Source organism: Pyxicephalus adspersus, chromosome 4 (genome assembly GCF_032062135.1).
Source record: "Pyxicephalus adspersus chromosome 4, UCB_Pads_2.0, whole genome shotgun sequence".
Lineage (NCBI taxonomy): Eukaryota > Metazoa > Chordata > Amphibia > Anura > Pyxicephalidae > Pyxicephalus > Pyxicephalus adspersus.
Window position 1 is genome coordinate 70,760,566 of NC_092861.1, and position 19,856 is coordinate 70,780,421.

General features: G+C 39.6%; 1 protein-coding gene across 1 annotated transcript; it reads right to left on the reverse strand.

Annotated features, from left to right (window-relative positions):
• Positions 1 to 6,551: 6,551 nt before the first annotated feature.
• TENT5A (terminal nucleotidyltransferase 5A) lies at positions 6,552 to 13,173 on the reverse strand. Its single transcript, XM_072408569.1, has 2 exons — positions 11,836 to 13,173; positions 6,552 to 11,527 (listed from the first exon to the last, which is right to left on the reverse strand). The coding sequence occupies exons 1-2, from the start codon at positions 12,262 to 12,264 to the stop codon at positions 10,748 to 10,750; spliced, it is 1,209 nt and encodes a 402-aa protein (XP_072264670.1). The 5' UTR covers positions 12,265 to 13,173; the 3' UTR covers positions 6,552 to 10,747.
• Between the last annotated feature and the right edge of the window lie 6,683 nt (positions 13,174 to 19,856).

Sequence of the window (19,856 nt, forward strand, 5' to 3'; positions counted from 1 at the left end):
TATGAATCACTTATCAGTTTCCGAATCTGGGGTCCATCAAAGATTCCTGCTTTTAATTTTTCAGTACTCAATCCAGGGAAGAACCTACAAATGTATTTGAAGCAATCACCGTCCTTGGTCAGGGCTCTAACAAATTGAATAATTAATACCAACTTTATGTGTAGTGGAGGGAGAATAATTTTTTTTTTTTGTCAACCATTGGCTCGTTAATGATGTTCACTCGTAATGATATTTTCCCTTGGAGACCATGTCACTCTACTATCCCACAAGCAATTAAATCAACACATATCAGCTAATCGTCTTCATGATAGCAAAGCTTTTGTAAGACCATTTTGATATTATCATATTCTTCTTTTGGTTTTGTTGAGTGACCAATTGGAATTGATGCATAGCAGTAGCCATTATACAGTAAAACAGATTTCAAACTTCAAGTGGAACTGTCTATGAAAACCCGCCAGTCTTCTGCGCTGTATTCTGGTACTCCCATATGGGCTAGTAGTCCAGGGATGTTACAACAGTACACAAAGTCTCCATCTTCACTGTAATATGGTAGGAGTGTCTTGTCCTATAAACCGTTATTTTATCTTCCGGTCTCTCGCCATACCATAGGTACACCAAATTTCAAACTTTTCAGTTTTCCATTTTTCCACTGAGGTAGACACTCTACACAAGTTTTGCATATCATATGGTCCCACATATGATATACTTATCTTGGTCCCCCAGTTTAATACCAAAATATGCAAGATATGCTTGTTTCACATATTCTGTAATGTTACTTCTCTGTTTTTGTTGAGAATATTCACCACAAATGTAGCAAAATACATTAGGGTCATTTAAACCAGCGGTCACCAACCGGTGGTCCGTAGACCCTTGGTGGTTTGTGAGAAAATTTTGGGAGTCCGTGGCTCTGGCCGGTGCACCCCCAAGTGGGGACAGGAGAAGGACCCCACTGGGGGAATGCACTGGCCAGAGCTGTGGAACATGTCCCTGTACAAGTCCCAGGCTCAGGAAAGTGGGCGGCCTGTGTCCCTGGACATAACCCGCCCACTCCCCCATCGCAGTCCTAGATCTTCGATGGGAGAGTGGGCGGGGCTACATCACAATGACGTCACTATGGGGGGAGTTTCTCCCCTTTTATTGACACCCGGCTGCCCGAGCATGCGCGGTCACGAGCCGGTGATTTTAGTGATAGGCGGAACCAAAAAGGTCTTCTTGAAGAACTCATATTTCATAAAAGTTTCATGAAAATAATGCTACATTTAATATATAAAATGCAAAACATCAGTGTAAAAAAAGATAGATAATATTATGCTGTGTTAACATTTGTTGTTGATAAAATCGTCTATTCCAATTCCTGTATCACAAGAACTAGAGCCAATGCGATGAAACTGAAAAGTCCTTAGCAAGTGAAAAAAAACATCTAACCTAAATCCTTCTTGGTGTGGGTGAGCTTTGCCAACAGCTGCCAACTGTGCACTGTATACTTGTCGATTATGGCACAAACGTATCTTTTTGTAGGGGTCCTACAGCAATGACAGGTACAGGCTCCACTTCATTCCCCAAACCACCATTTTTGCTGCTGATTTCACAGATTCCACCAGAGAAGTTTTTTGGCCAAACAGACTTTTCACATCTCTTGTACCAAAAACTTCTACCTCCTGGTGACTTTTTGTTTAGTGAATTTCAGTCCACTTCTGCTTCATGTTTTTGCTAGAGAACGCCTTTTTTAACATGACGAAATCCTTCATATACCTTTCAGGTCTGCAGGTGGTCAGTAGGAAGAATGGCTCTTATATTGAGTCCAGTGAGAAGAATGTCACCCTTACAGATAGCCAAAATGATCACTGGTGTCATTTAAACTGAGCTGAGAGGCACAATATGTTCATGGCTCAAGGAACCTGCTAACAAACCCTAGAGGAAACCTTGTTGAGAAACACAGCTATAGAATAATGAGCCTTAGGATTGTGAAGGGACTGTAATGTCAGTGATATCTAACTGTGTCATGTAACATGTTCTTAATATCGGACTCTTTTAGGCAGCTTGCCTCTAGTCTTCAGCCGTGCTTGTAACGTCAGTCTCGGATAGTCTCCTGCAACATAAGCTGAACATTATGCATTGGCTGCTATGAGCATCTTTACTTCTGCTCTAGGTTATTTATTTCAAACTCAAAGTCAGCAGGGATTGTTCAGTTCATGCGCTGATTAAGTGTAATGTCTTACTCTGCATGCAGTGGGATCAGCTTGGACTTAAGGTGCAGATCAGGAGTCCAGACTACATTTTGGCTTCACTAAACTAGTCCCAGGTAAATGACGGGGAAAGCTCTGGAAAGCATAGGGGTTGCAAGACAGCCAAGCAAGTAGTATTTCAACCTAAGAAATAGTAGTCCCCTATTAAGAATCTAATTTGAATGTATGATTAAAAAGAGCATAACATAAAGGTTCAGATACTCTGTTGTTTTTGAATTGCAATAATGTCAAACTAACTAATCATTTGGGACGAGTCATTGCAAAGAAACAAATATTCTGCTTACCTCAACATAATAATACATTTAAGAGCTTTAATTAACATTGAATAATAAATTGCAGGTAACATATCTAACAAGCATCCTCCTATACAGTTTCACCTTCACAAACCTGAATGACAAGTTGCTCATCTGCTGCAGTAGGCAGTCATGGTGATTATCGTATGACATGATAAAAAAAATATGGGTTACTGGTGAAGCCTTCAACAACAACAGGTAGATGTATTAGTAATCAGACTTTATGTTCCAGGCTGCAGTATCTTGCAAATCTATCAAAACATGTTGCACCTGTTTTTATAGGTGTAATAAAATTCAGAAAGGACCATAAAACTCATATTACATAACATTAATACTATGATGATGCAAGGTCCAGAAGGTGTATTCAGCCTACATGTGTTGTCTTAGTTACAAAGTAACAAATGCATTGTGTAATGCAACAAACAGACTGCTGGAAAACTAGAATCCTGACTTGCTGAAACAGAAATTCCAATGACTGGCTGATGTTGGTTGTTGTGGCTCTAAAAAACACTGAAGCCTGCAAAACTGTCAGGACCAGTACAGAGAGGAGAATCATTTTAATAACACAGTATATGAGTTTTTAAATAATATATCAGGGGTTCATACTGGATGACACACAATATTGTTAGTTTCTATTTAATAACATTGATTAAATCGATTATACAATTTAGCTCCCTAAAATAACAATTACACTGGGGAACAATTTTGAACCAATTTTTTGTTGACTTTAATTTTTAAGCTTATTTACACTAAAATAGATATGCTGATTCTGAAAGTGCAGTTAGTTTTCTTCTATCACGTCAGGTTCCTTCTCTATGGCTTATATTAATGCTATTATTGTAGCATGGATTTGTATAGGCTATTCATTTACACGCAAGACAGTGTGGTCAGTGGTTGTACGCTGCTCTATGTAGCGAATAAGCAAAATTTATTGTTCTACTTACACATGTATTTCCTTTCTTTCAGATCATTTTTGGCTCTGCTGTTTTTCGTTGTAAGTGCCCAAACAACCCTGATTCATTTTGTTATATCTGTGGCAGTTTCACCATTCCCAGTCAGAGGGCGAACATCAGCACATATTTGTAGAGCAAGCCTTTTTGGCATATTTCAAAATTAAACAAGTGCCAAACCATAGGTATCATTTCAGTGACTGTTACTTTTGTATAGTGAAAACTTTGGGATATAACAAGAAAAATAAATGCAACAGAGTATCCTGGTCTACCATTGGCTATACGCCCAGTGGCTCATTCAGATGAAATCCCAGTGCCGGTTTTCGTTACACTACCCTCTCTTGAAGAACATGTATATGGTGGTGAATTAGGTGACAACAATAATGAAAAGTTTGAAATTGAAGTAGGGCCCTGTCTGTAAGGGATTTGATCAGCATGAGTTCAGTGATTTGGCACGTGATTTGGGACTATTGAAGAAGGCTTCAGAACTCCTAGCATCAAGACTGCGTGAGAAAAATTTATTTGAAAAAAGAACAAAGGTATCGTACTTTTGAACCCGAGAAATTGCATTTCTGCAGTACTTTATAATGCACAGTGGCTTTGTGTATTGCCATAACATACCTATTTTATTGGAGGAATTGCGAATTCCTATCTAAAATTAAACCGAATGGCGACTATTCATCGATAGCTCAAAGCAGAGCTTAAAATGTGTCCTCCTTCACAATGGCAATATATTTGGGTCAGTCCCAATTGGCCATTCAGTTTCTCTTTATGAAGAATATGCAGACATAAAGAGAGTCATTGAGTTGTTGCAATATCCCCAACACAATTGGGTCATCGGTTGACCATAAAATGGTATGCTTCCCTCTTGGTGAGCAACGCAGATACACCAAGTTTCCCTGTTATCTGTGCATGTGGGACAGAAGAACCCATGAGAGGCATTGGGTGGAAAGGAATTGGCCTCCAAGATCTGCCCTGAAACCAGGTGACCCAAACATTCTACATGAGCCACTTGTTGATAGAAAGAATATTATATTCCTGCCTCTGCACATGAAACTGGGTCTGATGAAGCAGTTTGTTAAAGCTTTGCCAACTGAAGGAGACTGTTTCAAATACCTCATTTTGGCATTTGCTAGCCTGTCATTTGAAAAAATAAAGGCCGTTGATGGCCCACAGATTCAGCAGCTCATCAAAGATGAACAATTCATCAGGACAATGTGAGAAGTCGGAAAAAATGCTTTGTTATCATTCAAAGCCATTGTCAAGGACTTTCCTGTAAACACACAAGCAAATAATTACACAGAAATTGTCCAGAATCTCTTGGAAAGCTACAAAATGTTTGGTTGCAATATGAGCATCAAGGTGCATTTTCTGTTTAGCCATCTTTCTAATTTCCCTGAAAACCTTGGTGCAGTCAGTGATGAGCAAGGTGAACAATTCCATCAAGATTTGAAGATCATGGAAGGACGGTATCAGGGTAGATGGGGTGTACATATGATGGCTGACTGTTGTTGGAGAATCCGGCAGGATTGTCCTAACACTGAACACTCCAGGAAAAGCTCTAAGCGTAAATTTTTACCTTAACCGCTTACCCGATTAATTTTCAAATGTTTTACTGTAAAAAAAAATGTCAGAGTAACAATAAATCCTTTGTATGAACAAAAGAAATTTAAATAAACAGTACATTCAAGTTATTATTTCATTATTTTTTCATTGTATGTGAAATTTTTATGTTTTTTGACAAAAATGGAGGGTACCCTGTATTGTAAAAACTAAATGTAATAGCAAAAACCTCATTTCTGGATTCACCGCCCAAAAATTAGTAAAAAAAACAAGTGTAAGATCTAACTCAAAAAAGAAAGTTTGTAACCAGTACCCAACGTCATCCAAAGAACTAGGGTATGGTTATACAGGCTCTTGAAGTATACAGTTTGCCCATCGGGAATTGTTCAGATTTGATTGGTTTATAAGGATAGCTAATTATGGCCATTCATTGAATGTTTGCATAGACACAGATTTTAACAGCCTCTTTGTTTACAGTTTCCCTGTGGCAATAATCCAAATATCTACCAGAAATTTCAGTACAGATAGATATAGAATGGGGTTGATTTACTAAAGTAGGTTGTTTACTTTGCTAATTGAACTGAGCTTTTAAAGGATCCTTTAGGATAACTGAAAGAAGGGGGGACCGCAAATGCTGTTTCCAGTTCATTCAGCAGGCTAAACTCCAACACAGAGTTGTAATGGAAATTAAAATAAAGTTTTTGTATGCAAAATTGTGCTAACGAAGGTTGAGGCCAATGAGCCATTCAGAATCACTCTTGTGAAAGTGTTTACCATTTTAATATTTGGGTTGCATAGGGTAAAAAAATTGAACTATAGAAAATGTATATAAAATTTCAGGGCCTCCATCATGCAGTCTTCCAGACCTCAACCCAACAATTCTTTTTCCCCCTATTTTGCACCTGCCCTAACTGATATATGTGGAAAACCAGAAAGAGCTGCAAGGCTTAAGTGAAGATGAAACCCCAAAACAAAAAACGTTAAACCAAAAGATTTTGGAACCTGCAAAACATGCTAAACTATTGATCCTAATAAAGTTCATTTTCAGTAACATTTTCTCTTTTAAGCCAATCCTGATAGGACTAGGAATAAATGAGCAAATAAGTCTAAAATGGTTTACTAAATAACTTAACTTTCCAACTAGCTAGAACTACATACTTGCCTCTTGTCAAACATAATTAAGGGTTTCCTTGATATTTGTTGGGTCTGATAAACATAATTTATTACAACAAAATAGATACAACTCAATGTAAAACAGCTGCCTCAAGTATGAAATCCGAATTGTTATTTTTAGGTTATCTATGTTGCTAAGTGGGCACAGAGCCAAGGATTTTGGCATATTGGCCTAAGAAAAAAAAATAGGAGGATTAGAATTTTGGAGCTCTCACCAGGTGATAAACTAGACTATTCTCAGAATTGCAGGATTTTCAATTATATGAATGAAAATTGGTTATCATCATTTAGTACTGTGTTTAACTGAAGACATAATACACCAAATCTTTAGAAAAAAAAATAACTTTTTATTTTTATTTACAAAACAAATCCAAATATTGGATGTCATAAACAAAATTCACAATCCTTTCTCAATAATACACACACCAACAGCCTGCTTGCTTTCATTTGGTCTCCTGCTTGTCTTTAACTTAGTTTATGGTCAATGAATTAAAAAGAAGCGAAGCATAGTGCAGGTAACTCTGAAGAGTTTTCATGTTACAGAGGAAGGAAGGAGAGTAGAATATGAACAGACCTCTGAAAGCTGCAACAGTCTAGTCAAGCCGTTAATTTTTTCAGCACTCAGATGCCTAACTTCAGGTTACAACTCTGCACCCCCTACTTGAAAATAAAACCACACATATACTGTGATATGAAAAATATATTTTAGCTTTTGCAATACTATCTACGACATGATATCTACAAGGAAATATTCAAACAAAATAGTTTTTGTTTTGGTTTTATCTCATTATTTTTTTTAATTGGCAAAGTCATCAACCAACAATATAATACAAGTAATGTACAAAGCATTTACATCATTTAAAACTCTGAATAAAATATAGGTATGTAATGTAAAAGCATCAGTGTGTAAAGCAAAATAATATTAAGAAAGTACAAATTTTGACACCCCCCCCCCCACCCTTTCCCTATAGACACAACACCCGTGCATTTTTTGTGCAACAACATACAATGGTTTGGCTTGAAAGAGATCTGATGTTTCATCACATTTGTATTAGCAGGTTTATCTCAACAAAGATTAGCAATAAATCCATCTGCCATACAAACTGTCCAATGGCTGGTGTATAAGGAGGCATGTGTTTCAAAGGGGGCTTTGTCTCTCTTACAAATTCTCAGTTCCAACAATTTGGATGAGAGACAAGTCATTCCCACCGATTGCTGCAAGAAATGGCTGTACACAATACTGCATAAAAAATGAATTTGTAACCAGAGTGAATAAAATGAGATTTGAGATTATACACTAGGCTACAATGAAACAAGTCCTGCACTTTTCTGTGTCATAGTAACATGTATCAAACACATCTGAAGCCGATTGTAAAACAGAAAGATATATGAAAAGTTACAAACTGTCTATGCAAAATGAAATAGTAAGAAGATGTGCCTAAAATATTAAAATTGAGCTTTATGTGAGCATTTGATTTATAAAGAAATACTGAATCATCAGAAAAGTGGTGGAGAAGCTAAACCTATAGGTTTCAACACCTTAACCCGAGATGAGATATCTGTGCAATGCAAACAGTTGTGGTAAGAATAGCCCTACCCCATCACCAGCTGATCCTATTTCCCCCAGCCATCCCCTTCAATTCAGTTCATAAGCCATGTGAATATAACTTTGGATACTGCTCTGATTTAGACATGCACATCTCAATTCTGATTTACTGTCTGAGGGAATGAGGCATGGGAATGAAGCCTTTCTCTTCACTATTAATCAAGGAAGTCTCTCCATTGACCAAACATAAAACAGACAGAAGCAGTCAAAGAAAAGGCCAGAAATTTCCGTGTAAACAGACAGTGGCAGTGCAATAGCTTTAGCAGATCCTGCTAAATTCACAGGAATGGTGCTACAGTAAACAAATCAGATTCCTGCTAAAACAGTCTTTTAAGACCGTATAGGAGGGGAAAAAAAAAAAAACGTAGACAGACACTCAATCTAGCAATTTCCAGAAGTTCCTGACAGGATTTTAATGGTAGCGTATAGCCTCAAAGAAGCCTTGGGGGCCAGAGTCAAGCTTAACCACTAGACTGCCAGAGCTGTCAACAGTTTCATTCTTTGGGCCTCTGGTGCTAGGATTAAACAGAGCCTTATGACAGAATTCTTTCTGCATGCCACTCAAATCTATCTGTACTTTTTATTGGTAATTTTAACCCTATTCCCACTACTGAAATCAACATTTTTTTTGTTGGCACTAGAATATTACATCTCTATAAAAATCAAGCCTATTTTGTCATACCTTACATTTTAATAAATGTCACCGGGGTTAAAAAGAAAAATGTCACCACAATTGTGCACATCTAAAAAGGCAATTAGAAACACCGTCATTAGGTCTACAAGCAAAGTATTTTAAGCTATATTTCAACAAAGATTTACAGTTTTCTAAAGGCCTTGCAGAAACGTGTCTGCATAGCTCTAATTTTAACCAATGATTTAGTAAGCTCCAGGAGCTGTGAAACAATAAATTAATCCAGATACTGAATTTTTCAGCCAAGACTCAACACATCAGATTGATGCAGCAGACTGTGCAAAGCAAATCACAGGGCAAGGCTTTTGTAGATAATTAATCATACAGGAGTAAACTTAGGGGTGTCACCTCACCATACATGATACACTATTTGTCATGAAGTTTACCTATCCACTGTTGTCACAGCAGGATCAATGTAATATTGCTATACAAAATTGAAGAAAAGGATACAAAATGATATGACTTTGATTGCCACACTCAAGGGTTTTGCAAGGGGTTAACAAGAGAAGCAATTTACACAGATCAAATCTATTCATGATAAGACAGGGTATCATTTATAAAAAGGCTGGCAGACAAAATGTTGGTATTCTACAGGTTTTGTGGATAAAAACAGAACAATAGCTGGATTGAAATCTATTTTCTTGAAGAAGGTTACAGTACTAATGTAAACTCAGAATTAACAGCTAAGATTTGGTAAAATTATTTAAATAGACAAAAATACTGAACTAAAGTAACCGTGCAATTCAGCTTCATTTCACATTTAACACCTCTAGTGGTCCTACAATGCATCAATGCATTCATTAAAACAAACCTAGCACTATGAAGCTTTACTTGGATTTAAAAAAAAAAAAAAACAATTTGAAAGGTTATTTTTGCTTTTTCAAAATTGAGTTGTAACCTCATCACATGAGTAAACAACATCAATGTGCTTACCATCCATTGTAAATGCAAATCAATATATATATCTATATAGATATTTATATTGCACATATTCACACCCTACTTTGAGTTGGCCAGATGTACGGGCTTTTTTTTTTTTAAATTTATGTTCCACAGACTGATCTTTGTTCTTTATTTTCTTACAAAGAGGAAGGTTAAATGTATCACCCAGAAGTGTTGATTTCACAGTTTCCAGGTACAGGATTAAAGCTTTGCAATTCTAAAATCCTGTGTCAGACTGCTGAACATCCAGTTCTTTACATAAATATTTTTTTAAGTGCTACATTTTTCTAACTCATGTATCAATACATATTTGTTGTACATGTGGAAACACACACTGTGTGAGTATGCAAACCTTTCACAAATAATGAGGTTTATACAACTGATTGCCAAGGAAAAATATGGCATTCGTTGCACCGTTCATAACAAGTTTAGGATTTAGGTTATATATATATATGTATATATATCATTTTTTTTCTCTACTAGAATCCCTGAAAAAAGAAAGTGTGCGGTTTAATCACAAAGATATGTTCGCTTAATTTTCTGAAGGCAACAGGCACTTTGATACAGTAAATAAAACAGATACACAAATAGGATCTCTTCTCCGACTCTTTCGTTTTGGGTATGATTAAGAAATCTTTGGTCCTCAAGCATTAAGATTTGCTACAAACTCTCCTATGCATTGCCACATTTGTTAAAATGTGATTGATGCAAACATGTGGAAAGATAATCTAGAATCTTTCATTCTTCAGAACTGTACCACCCTACCGCAGTTCACTAGAAGTTATGTCTGGTAAAAGCATTCTATGCAAGCAGCCAGGTTATACATTCTAAACAACTCGAGATCAAACGCTGTAAAACCAAAATGGCCATTCTAATATATATCCAATGCATTTTCCTTTACTCTTTGCTACACATAATTGAAATTCAGAAGGAAAAGTTCAGTCTATACTCCCTTTTGCAAAATCCATTTTATTAGCCAACCTCTTCCTAGTCAAATGTTACGTGAGCAGGACCTGCCGACCTGTACTTACATCAAGCATTCCTACACTGCATACAGCAGAGGGCTCTCTGAACTTTAAATGACAGGCTGCTTTGTGCTCAGGGGTTGAAGCCCAATTGATTGGGTGCTTATCATTTTGATCATGCTCTCATGGATTCTCTATATGAACCACAAGCTTCACAAAGACTAGAGCAGATCCTCATTTCTCAAACTCGCACCCCATTTAATTATTGGGCAATCCCCTGTTTTATATGCTTAGGGAACGCTTTCCTCTAAGAAAGTCTTAATTACAGGGTAGCCAAGTGGAGTATGTGTGCTGCTGGCATGTAAAGACAGGTTGAACTTGGGCAATGTAATAATTGCTAAAGTTGGCATCGGCTACATAGGGGGCTGGCTGATAGTAGCATGTCACATTAGCCACGTTGGGAATAATGTTTTGTTCGGCCAGAACTCTGATGGCTAGCATGGTGATAAGGCTCAGAGTCTGCCTTCTTTCATGTCCCATGAGACATACTGTGCTTTCATTGACCACGCCGTGTAGAGTCATAAGATAATCGTACTTGCGGTCTTCTAAGCCCACAAAGTGGTTCTGCAAGTAGGACTCCAGCTTTCTTTGCTGTTCTCCAATGTCTGAAAAGTCAATGAAAAACCTAGAACACATGTACCTCTGTAGAGACTTCATTTCGGATTCGGAGGCTGCCCTGAAGCCTCTTACCAAAAGGTTGCAGTACTTGAGGAGGCCACCTCCACGGATCTCCTCAGGGTTCCTGGTGGCAATGATCTTGTGACAAAGGTGATCAAAGGCTTCTTGGAAATCTCCATACACGCTCTCGCCTATAATGGTGGGGTGGAACGTTTCGGTCATGGGGTTTTCGGAACACTCGTAAAAGAGCAAAAGGGAATCCAGTTTGATCTGAAAGGAATCGACACTGAATTCAAACTGCCTCCTCAGGGAATCCACAAATTTCAGCTCCACTTTCTTGCCGTGGTTATTGGATAAGGAGATCAGGCTCCACCGATCGGAGTCATTGCAGACTTTTACCATTTTCTGAACATAAGCTTCCTGGAATGGGAAACACAAACATAAAGCAGTCAATCACAAAAAGAGAACTATGACAAGAAGCCAGCCCCCCACCCCGGACTCTCCAACCCCAGCTGCCAGATAGAAAGGGAAGCAGCCAAAGAGGCGGTGATGGGCAGTGACACCATACCCAGCGCAGGATGCCACATTCTGACACCAGGCCAATTACAAAACAAGATCTGGAACACTTGTGTCTGTCAAAACTTTACACAATGATAAGGCTGACAAGTAATTGTGAGGGAAGGGGCTGACCGGGGGCAACATGTGCAAGGGGCAAAGCTTGTATTTACCTTGAGGGTGAGGGGGGTAATCTTCTCCTTATTAACTCCTTCGGGTAAGAAATCCAACAGGCAATCTAAGACCACATCTTTGACAGTCTGGAACTCGGCCTCCCCTTTGAGGTCTGCGCAGAAGATGAGATCCAGGTCCTTGTAGCCCAATCCGCTGTCCTCATGCAGGATGTGGCTGGCAGCGGAGCCATTGAGCCGGACATCCCGCACATTGATGTGCTTCTCCTCCAGCCTGGAGCGCACCACCTTCACGATCTGCCCGGGCTTCATCTGCAGAGTGGGGAAGTTGCCCCGGCCGTGGATGGGGATGGTCTCGGTCAGGATGGCGTCCAGGCGCTGGACTTGTTCCCAGCTCAGTACATTGCAGTTACTGTTATCGCAGCCTGAGCACATCCCATGCGTGGCCCCGGGGTTCTCCTCGTCTGCCATGCTCAGATGCCGTCCTTCCAGCTCTGCCAGCTTCCACACACAGAGAGTGACGAGAGCGCCTCCAATCCTGCAAAACACACACAAGCCGATCACACAGCCGGTCACACAGGCTTTAGATAATCCGCTGCTCAGAGGAGAAGACAACAAGTGTGCAGCCAGCCAGCTGTGCCCGGAGATATGTGTGTATAGACACAGCGGTCACCTGCCTCGCCAGCTTTCTACTGGATGTGACTGCGACTTTTTTTCCCAGACTACTTTATATACGGCCAATGGGGAGTCTCCGATCCTCCCAGACACGCCCCTTCATTAGCATAGCTATGTGCCCGGTCACATCTCCCTCTGTCACTCTGGGAGTCCCAGCACTCGGTCTGTTTCAACAGCCCCCGATGGGTCAGGGGGAGGTACGAGCCGTCACCGAGCCTCACACAGACTATAAATGATAGAAAGGACAGTGACGGGGCCATTGACAGTCTGATGACACAACTAGAAACCATTAGAATGAGACAGAGATCACCTAAACCTGCGCTACGCCAAGAACTGAGGCAGATGATTGACACTAGTGCTCGTCCAATTACAGGACGACTACGCACTCGAATTTTTTCTGACGTCAAAGCTTGGCTGATCCGTGAGCAGGAGGGGCGGGACCAGGATCTCCCTGAATGAGCCGTATCCGCGCAGTTTGTGTATGAGGGGGTTGAGAGCACAGGGATGGGTAATCTAATACATGTCAGTGTGCGCTCCTCCGTCACTTATCTCTATAATCCCGGATAGGAAACATGGCTATTCATTATGAATATTTATTCGCCACCCTATTCGTCATACGCAGCTAAGCCATAAAAATAGGACTTTGGCTGCGTGCCCTCGGGTAGTGGGCTGTGCGATGTGGCAAGAGCGCCGCCTGCTGGTCACCGGCCATAGCGGGCGCTGGGGTGGGCTACACACAGGGAGCCGGGTCTGGTTGTGGCTATCATTGACTCCAATGAGACATTCGGAAACTAATGAATGAACCTTTACAAAGCATCTCAGTGTCTGACAGAAAAGGCATGCCATGTTAGCGATCGCTGTGGGAATAGACGATTGCGTTCGTTAAGTGGTTGCAGGAGAGACTTTCAGTAGTCCCCATACATTTACTTAGCAGTCCCTTCCCATTGTGCAAACACTGTGCAGCCCATATATATGCAGCAATTAGTGTATTAGGAAGACAGCACACCATTCTGTTTGTGCAAGGGGAGGCGAATATGGAGCGAGCTACCGATGGCGGCCATCCATGGAGGTCACCATGACTGGGTGGGCAATTCATTGCGGGGGGCACAGATCGGTAATATGATGATGAACAAGTCAGTACATGCGTAACGCTGGCCTGTTCAGCTGCAGTCTATAGGGCCAGGATCCACACACATCATTGGCATTTCTTAACAGACAGAAGTATATTCACACTACACTAAAGGACACAGGGCACATTATTCATGATATCATTTCATTTATAATCATCTTGTAATGGTGATTGGAACCCCGTTCTGCTGCATAAAGTCAGCTCCACCGCATGCCAAAGATTCTCAGTGTGGTTATGGTCTGGTGATGTCTAGTGTCCCCAGAACCACTCTTTCATATGTTGAGCCTGGTGAGTCCTGTCATTGTCATCTTGGAATATGCCCGAGCCATCAGGGAAGAAAAAAAATCATTGATGGAAAACCCTGGTCATTCAGTGTATTCAGGTAGTCAGCTGACCGCATTTTCTGGGTACATAGACCTAGTACATTTTACTGAAAAAATGTTTTATCCCCACAAAAGTCATTCTGAACCACTATCTATACTCTGCTATGACCACTTGCAGCTAAGTTTTGTCTAGAATAACCTTGATGCATTTCAGTAAAATTTACCATTTTATTACTTAAAAACCCTCTACCTCCTTTTCTTCATATTTGTTCTGTGTACATCGACCATTACAGGGTTCGCCAATTATTGTAAAAAAGAGACATGTGGATTACTCCTCCCCCCTTTTATTGATAAAAGTATGGACACAAGAACATAAATTCTTCCTTCTCAGGTATTTCTCCCCTTCATCAGATAGTCCACCAGATCTTCCTCCCAGACCCGCTATTTTATGGCAAGCGTTGATAAAGTTGGCATTTTGTGTTGCCAGGTGCTGCGAAACTCAGGATCTGGCAGAAGGTCCACTACGCTGTATTCAGGAAAACATTATGAATAATATTAAACAGGATTTATATATTGCACAAGGGGTTTCAAATTACAGACAGATACAGACAGTGAGGAAAGTACCCTGCCCTGAAGAGTTTACAATCTAGGTGTTGGGGGATCACACAATGGGAGGGGGTATATGAAATGGTGGGAAGTAGTAAGGGTTTTAAAAGAATGGTAGGCAAGTTTTTTTTTTAAAAAACATATTTTTATTGATTTTATACAAACGTTTATAACAGACATACATAACACAGTATAAACCACAAAATCAAAAGTGGAGAAAGAAAAAAACTTCTTTTCCCCAGCACATGTTCACAAAAATGGACCAATAACATAGAACAACATTAACACCAAGAGTTCTAATGACCAAAAAGACCATAGCATACAGTACATAACCCTTCTCCAACCCTCCAGCCGCATGTTAAATTTTCAGACTCAGTAGCCCAACCAACTTTCCATTACTTCCGTGAAACCGTACCCACTTGCTGTACACATTTCTAGCTAGCACACGTATATTTAGACCATAAAATCAGTTACCACTCTCTAATCTCCCAGTATATCTTTGTATACTGGTGATTCTTGGAACATAATCCAAGGTGCCCAACTCTCCATTAATTTCTTGTTTCTTTTATAGAGCCCTGAGGTCAGAGGGCAAGTTTTAAAAGATGCATTTTGGGTGCTTTTTTAAAGGAGCAAACAGTAAGAGGAAGCTGAATAGGACATGGAAGACCATTCCAGAGAGTTGGGAGCAGCTCTAGAAAAGTCTTGCAGCTTCGCGACAGACAATCCCTATTGGCCGAATTTGAAGGAGCCCCAATGCCTTGGTGGACCTACTTACAACTAAGACATTTTTTATCTGCCTCTGATATGAAAGAGCAATGCTCTAGACAACTCACCCCCTTCGAGAAATTGTAGGCACAGGCCCTCTCAGACGTATTTCAGCTAGATATGGGATCCTCTCCAATCCTCCTGAAAACCTTTCGGATCGTTTCTGTACACTATGGGAATCAGACTTAAACCAGACTTTTACAGATTAGGAATGGGAAGACATCAATGTATTAACAGTAAAAGGATCACAAATTACTGATCCCGATATTCTGGAAATCGACTACAATTCCCACTGTGAAGGATAGTTGATGCAAATTAACTAGATAGCAGAGATGGAGGAACCTATTCAATCCTCTCCAGATAATATGGCCAGCTATTACACTACTCGGGCATGCTGGTGGAACTTTTGTGAGTCTCCAGAGTTTCAAACTCTTTGCTATGAAAGGTAATAAAAGTCCAGTTCGACAGGGAAATCCCCATTCTTTCATACCTTCCTTCTTTTTCTCTTTCTTTTCCCTTCTAATCTTTCTTAGTCTTAACGTTTATCCCATTAGGAGATACTCCAATACATTACTATGATAGAAGTGAATTTTCAGCTGAACAATTTAAGAGATAATAAGTGTGAATTACCATTTTAACAGATAGGTTCAGTATGCCAAAAAGTTTTTCTGATGCACTTTGATTCCACAACATTCCCCCTCTTTGTTTTTATTTTTTTATTTTATTGATTTTTTTCTCTTTGGCTCTTCTGTTTTCTTTAAATCTCAAGGATCTTTAAATATGTTCTATTTGGCTTACTTACCTATTTCACATTACCCACTCGTGTTACTTATATATGTATATCCTGTTTAATATTATTGCTTGTACCGCCCTCATATTGTTGGAAATTAATGTTAATGTGTTAATGTTAATGCGTATTTTGGAGGAAAAAAAGTGAGGAAGTCATTAGTAGGTCATTGGAGGAGCGGAGAGAGCTTCTACCAGGTCTTAAAGGTAAGTGGGACAAGAACTGTGAAGGGATTTGAAGGCAAAGCACAGGACCTGGAATTTGATTCATTTGAGTTGAAGGTGATGCCAAGAAAATGTGCCTAAGGGGGAGTATAAATAATAGTGTTGTTAACAATTAGAAATATATCAGAGGAGATTTGGAATTTGGGGGGGGGGGGGGGGAGATGATGAGTTCTGTTTTATCTTGTTTGAGTTAAATAGATTTGAGTGTCATCAGCATACAGATGGTACTGTAAAACATTAGAGGATATGAGACTACTGAGAGAGGAGGTGTACAGAGAGAAGAGAAGCGGTCCAAGGACTGACCCTTGGGGAACACTAACAGGGAGGCGAGTGGGCGAGGAGAAATTACCATTGAAAGAAACTTGAAAGGAGCGGTCAGACAGATAGGAAGCAAACCAAGAGAGAGCAGTGTCACTGATACCAATGGAGTTTATGATTTGTATTACAAGGGAGTGAGCAACAGTGTCAAATGCAAAGGAAAGATCAAGGAGGAGGGAAGTTTCCTTGAGACTTAGTTCTGATGAGGTCATTGGCCACTTTGGTAAGGGCTGTTTCAGTGGAATGGGCAGCTCGAAAGCCAGACCGGAGAGGGTCAAGGAGAGTGTTGGTGTTCAGGTAATCAGCGAGTCTTTTATAGACATGGCACTCAAAAAGTTTGGAAACATATGGGGGAAGGGAGCTAAAAATCTAGGAAAAGGTTGAATAGTTGGGTTGGGGCCGGGGCCAGGGTGGAGGAATAGGCACAGAGTAGATCAGAGGGAATTGGGTCAAGTGGACAGAGTAACAGGGCTGAGGGTGGTTAGTGACGATATACAGGTGGAATGGGCGGATATGGTTGGAGTGGCCCGGTGGGCAGAGACATGTCTGATTTTGAAAATGTTATCTCTAAAGTAGGTGACAATGTCTTGGGTAGAGAAGGTACTTCCTGAATAATTCCATTGAATAAATGGACACGATATTGCTAAAAACAGCAGTTAGACCTTCGCATTACTGCTTTAGGACAGAAGTGTAAATCAGGTTGGGGGAATAGGGCTGGTGAACAGGATGGCCTTGGTCTTAACTGCATCAAACTCTGATGCTACTTTACATATTCATGAGTTGCCTCCTATGAGCCTGTTATACTGACATGTAAATTTATTTTCTAGGTGATCAGTAACGGTTTTTCATCACAATCAGAATCCATTGCACATTTTGTTACTGTAATGCCTGATATGTTTCTGAAATTCTATTTTATCCTGAGCAATACATTTAGCACGAATAATACCTATTTTATCGCCTTGCTTCTGCACTTAAAGGTCAGTGCAATGCATTTTACACACAATTCAGCTTGTTATATATAGTATTGCAAACATGATTTAATTATCATAATGCAAAATGAAACTAGTTTGTTGACAATTGATCCCACTCCTTACCAGGGCATCACTCAATCTCCTGGGTCTTGCAAAGCTAAAGAAATGTTACTTCTTGCCTTTTTGTTAAAAGTTGGACAATTTTTGCCAGGTGTTTTTCAGATAATGCTTGGAGCTTGGCTGTCATGTTTATCCAACACCTTTTCTTCCCAGCTCTCCAAAAAAAGTCACACATTGATCCAGCTACAGATTTTTTTTAACCACGTGTAAAAAGAGACTGAATATTTACTTCTTCCATATGAGCCATTAAGTGTCATTCCAGTCACCAAAAATAGCACCCTAATATCTGCAAGAGAATACCTTGACTTGGGGTCAGAAAAAGGAACCAGTAAGAGTTACAGGTGATAAAATGTGTCCTTATTTCAGCAGACTTCAGGAGACCATTTTTTATTTGAGCAGCTTTGATGGAAGGAGAGTAAAGTTTCTAAAGTTTGCTGAACTCTGGTCAAAAGAAAAGAAAACAACCTTCATTCAAAACTAAAATGAAAATGTGGTTTAGCAGGTCTTAAATATAGGTAAATACAATACAAGTACAATACCATCTCAGATTAATAATTCATGACATATTATACTCTGTCATTATTTATTTAACAAAGAATATGTCAAACTAGGAAGCAATGTTTAAAGGAATAAGTCCACCTTTACCATTTCCATTGTTGCTAGGTTCTGCTAATCAAATGCACTGAATAACTGGTCATTAGTAAGTGTGAGCACTATCATAAAAAAGTTGACAGTTTGCTCCTCTGGTGCATTTGGGTGTATGTTATATGATGCCAGTGAGGAAAGAGATCAGTAATGATGAGAAGTTGTTGCTGTCCATTAATATAGGGAGGATTGTACAGGCCATTTGCAAACAAGTCTATCATTCTACAGTGAGAACGATTATGCACAAGTACAAAGCATTTAATGTCAAACTTCCCTGGAGTGGACATTCCAGCAAATTCACCCCAAGGTTGGATCTTGCAATGCTCAGAAAAATAGCAAAAAAAGAGCTACATCTCAGACTCAACAGGCCTTAGCATGATAAATGTTAAAGTTCATGATAGTACAATTAGATAAACACTTAACAAGTATGGCTTGTCTGGAAGGTTGCCTGGGAAAAAGCATCTTATCGTATATTAAAAAAAATTGCAGGATTTCTTAGTGTCACAGGAATGGTGAGGCTTTCCAATAATTCCACTAGAAAGTCACCTAAAGAAGTATTTTTTCTTTAGCAAGTTAAATACAAAAACATAAAATACTGAATACAAGTATTGTGGCTCTAAAGGTGGGTTTGTATAAACTAGTCTTTGCCCTTGTGAACATTGTGTGTCCTCCTTCCCACACTTGTTGGGGGTGGGGGTGGGGGGGTGACCTGATAAGAAGAAAGTTATGGCTGTTATGTCCGGATGGGTCATGGGAAAGAAAGCAGCTGGTAATATACAAAATATATTCTCATACTAACAATTGCAAGTTTTTCTTACATGATAATGTAATAAAGGAGGTTTGGTCAAAATGAGCTAGCAATGGTCATGTAATGATTTGATTGGTTGAGATCAGTGTATAATTGTTAACTCCATATATCATAGAATTGCTATGTGTGCTGACGCTGACATTTTCTGGATACGTGTAAAGAAATGCCAGGGTAATGCCTGGGGTAAACTGAGTTGTGTGATCTTTTTGCTGGAACTGTTGCTGTTTTGGACCATTGTACGCATCCAATAAAGATAAGTACTATCTTCTATTTAAGCAGCGCCTGAGTGTTTTGTGTCATTCCTTAACCCTTCCTGACACTTGTGGTCCCACAAATACATCCACCTTGTTACACTTAGGCTGCATACATGTGTGCAAATTTTATAGCTGGAAACAATTTTTCATGATCATTTCCAGTGACAAAAGAGTGACAGATGAGTAAAACGAGTGCTGGACACACAGCGCTCCATTGTGCTCTTCTCCATTGACTTGTACAGCACTCGTTCTCCATTGGTCGACCGCTGTACACACATCAGACTCTCACCTGAGACAAGCCTGACCACTCAGGCGAGAATTATCTCACGTGTGTACAAAGTCTTAGGTTAGCAAAGTTGCATCTGAGAAAAAACCACAAAACCACAACAATAGCTATTGGACAGGTGAGACCAAAGTGGAGATTAATTAAATGTGAGA

Excerpts from the sequence above, each read along its gene's own strand:
- TENT5A (XM_072408569.1), bottom strand. The coding sequence starts at position 12,264 with ATGGCAGACGAGGAGAACCCCGGGGCCACGCATGGGATGTGCTCAGGC. Across the intron at positions 11,528-11,835 it reads TTACCCCCCTCACCCTCAAG|GAAGCTTATGTTCAGAAAAT; the intron begins GTAAATACAAGC and ends TTCCCATTCCAG.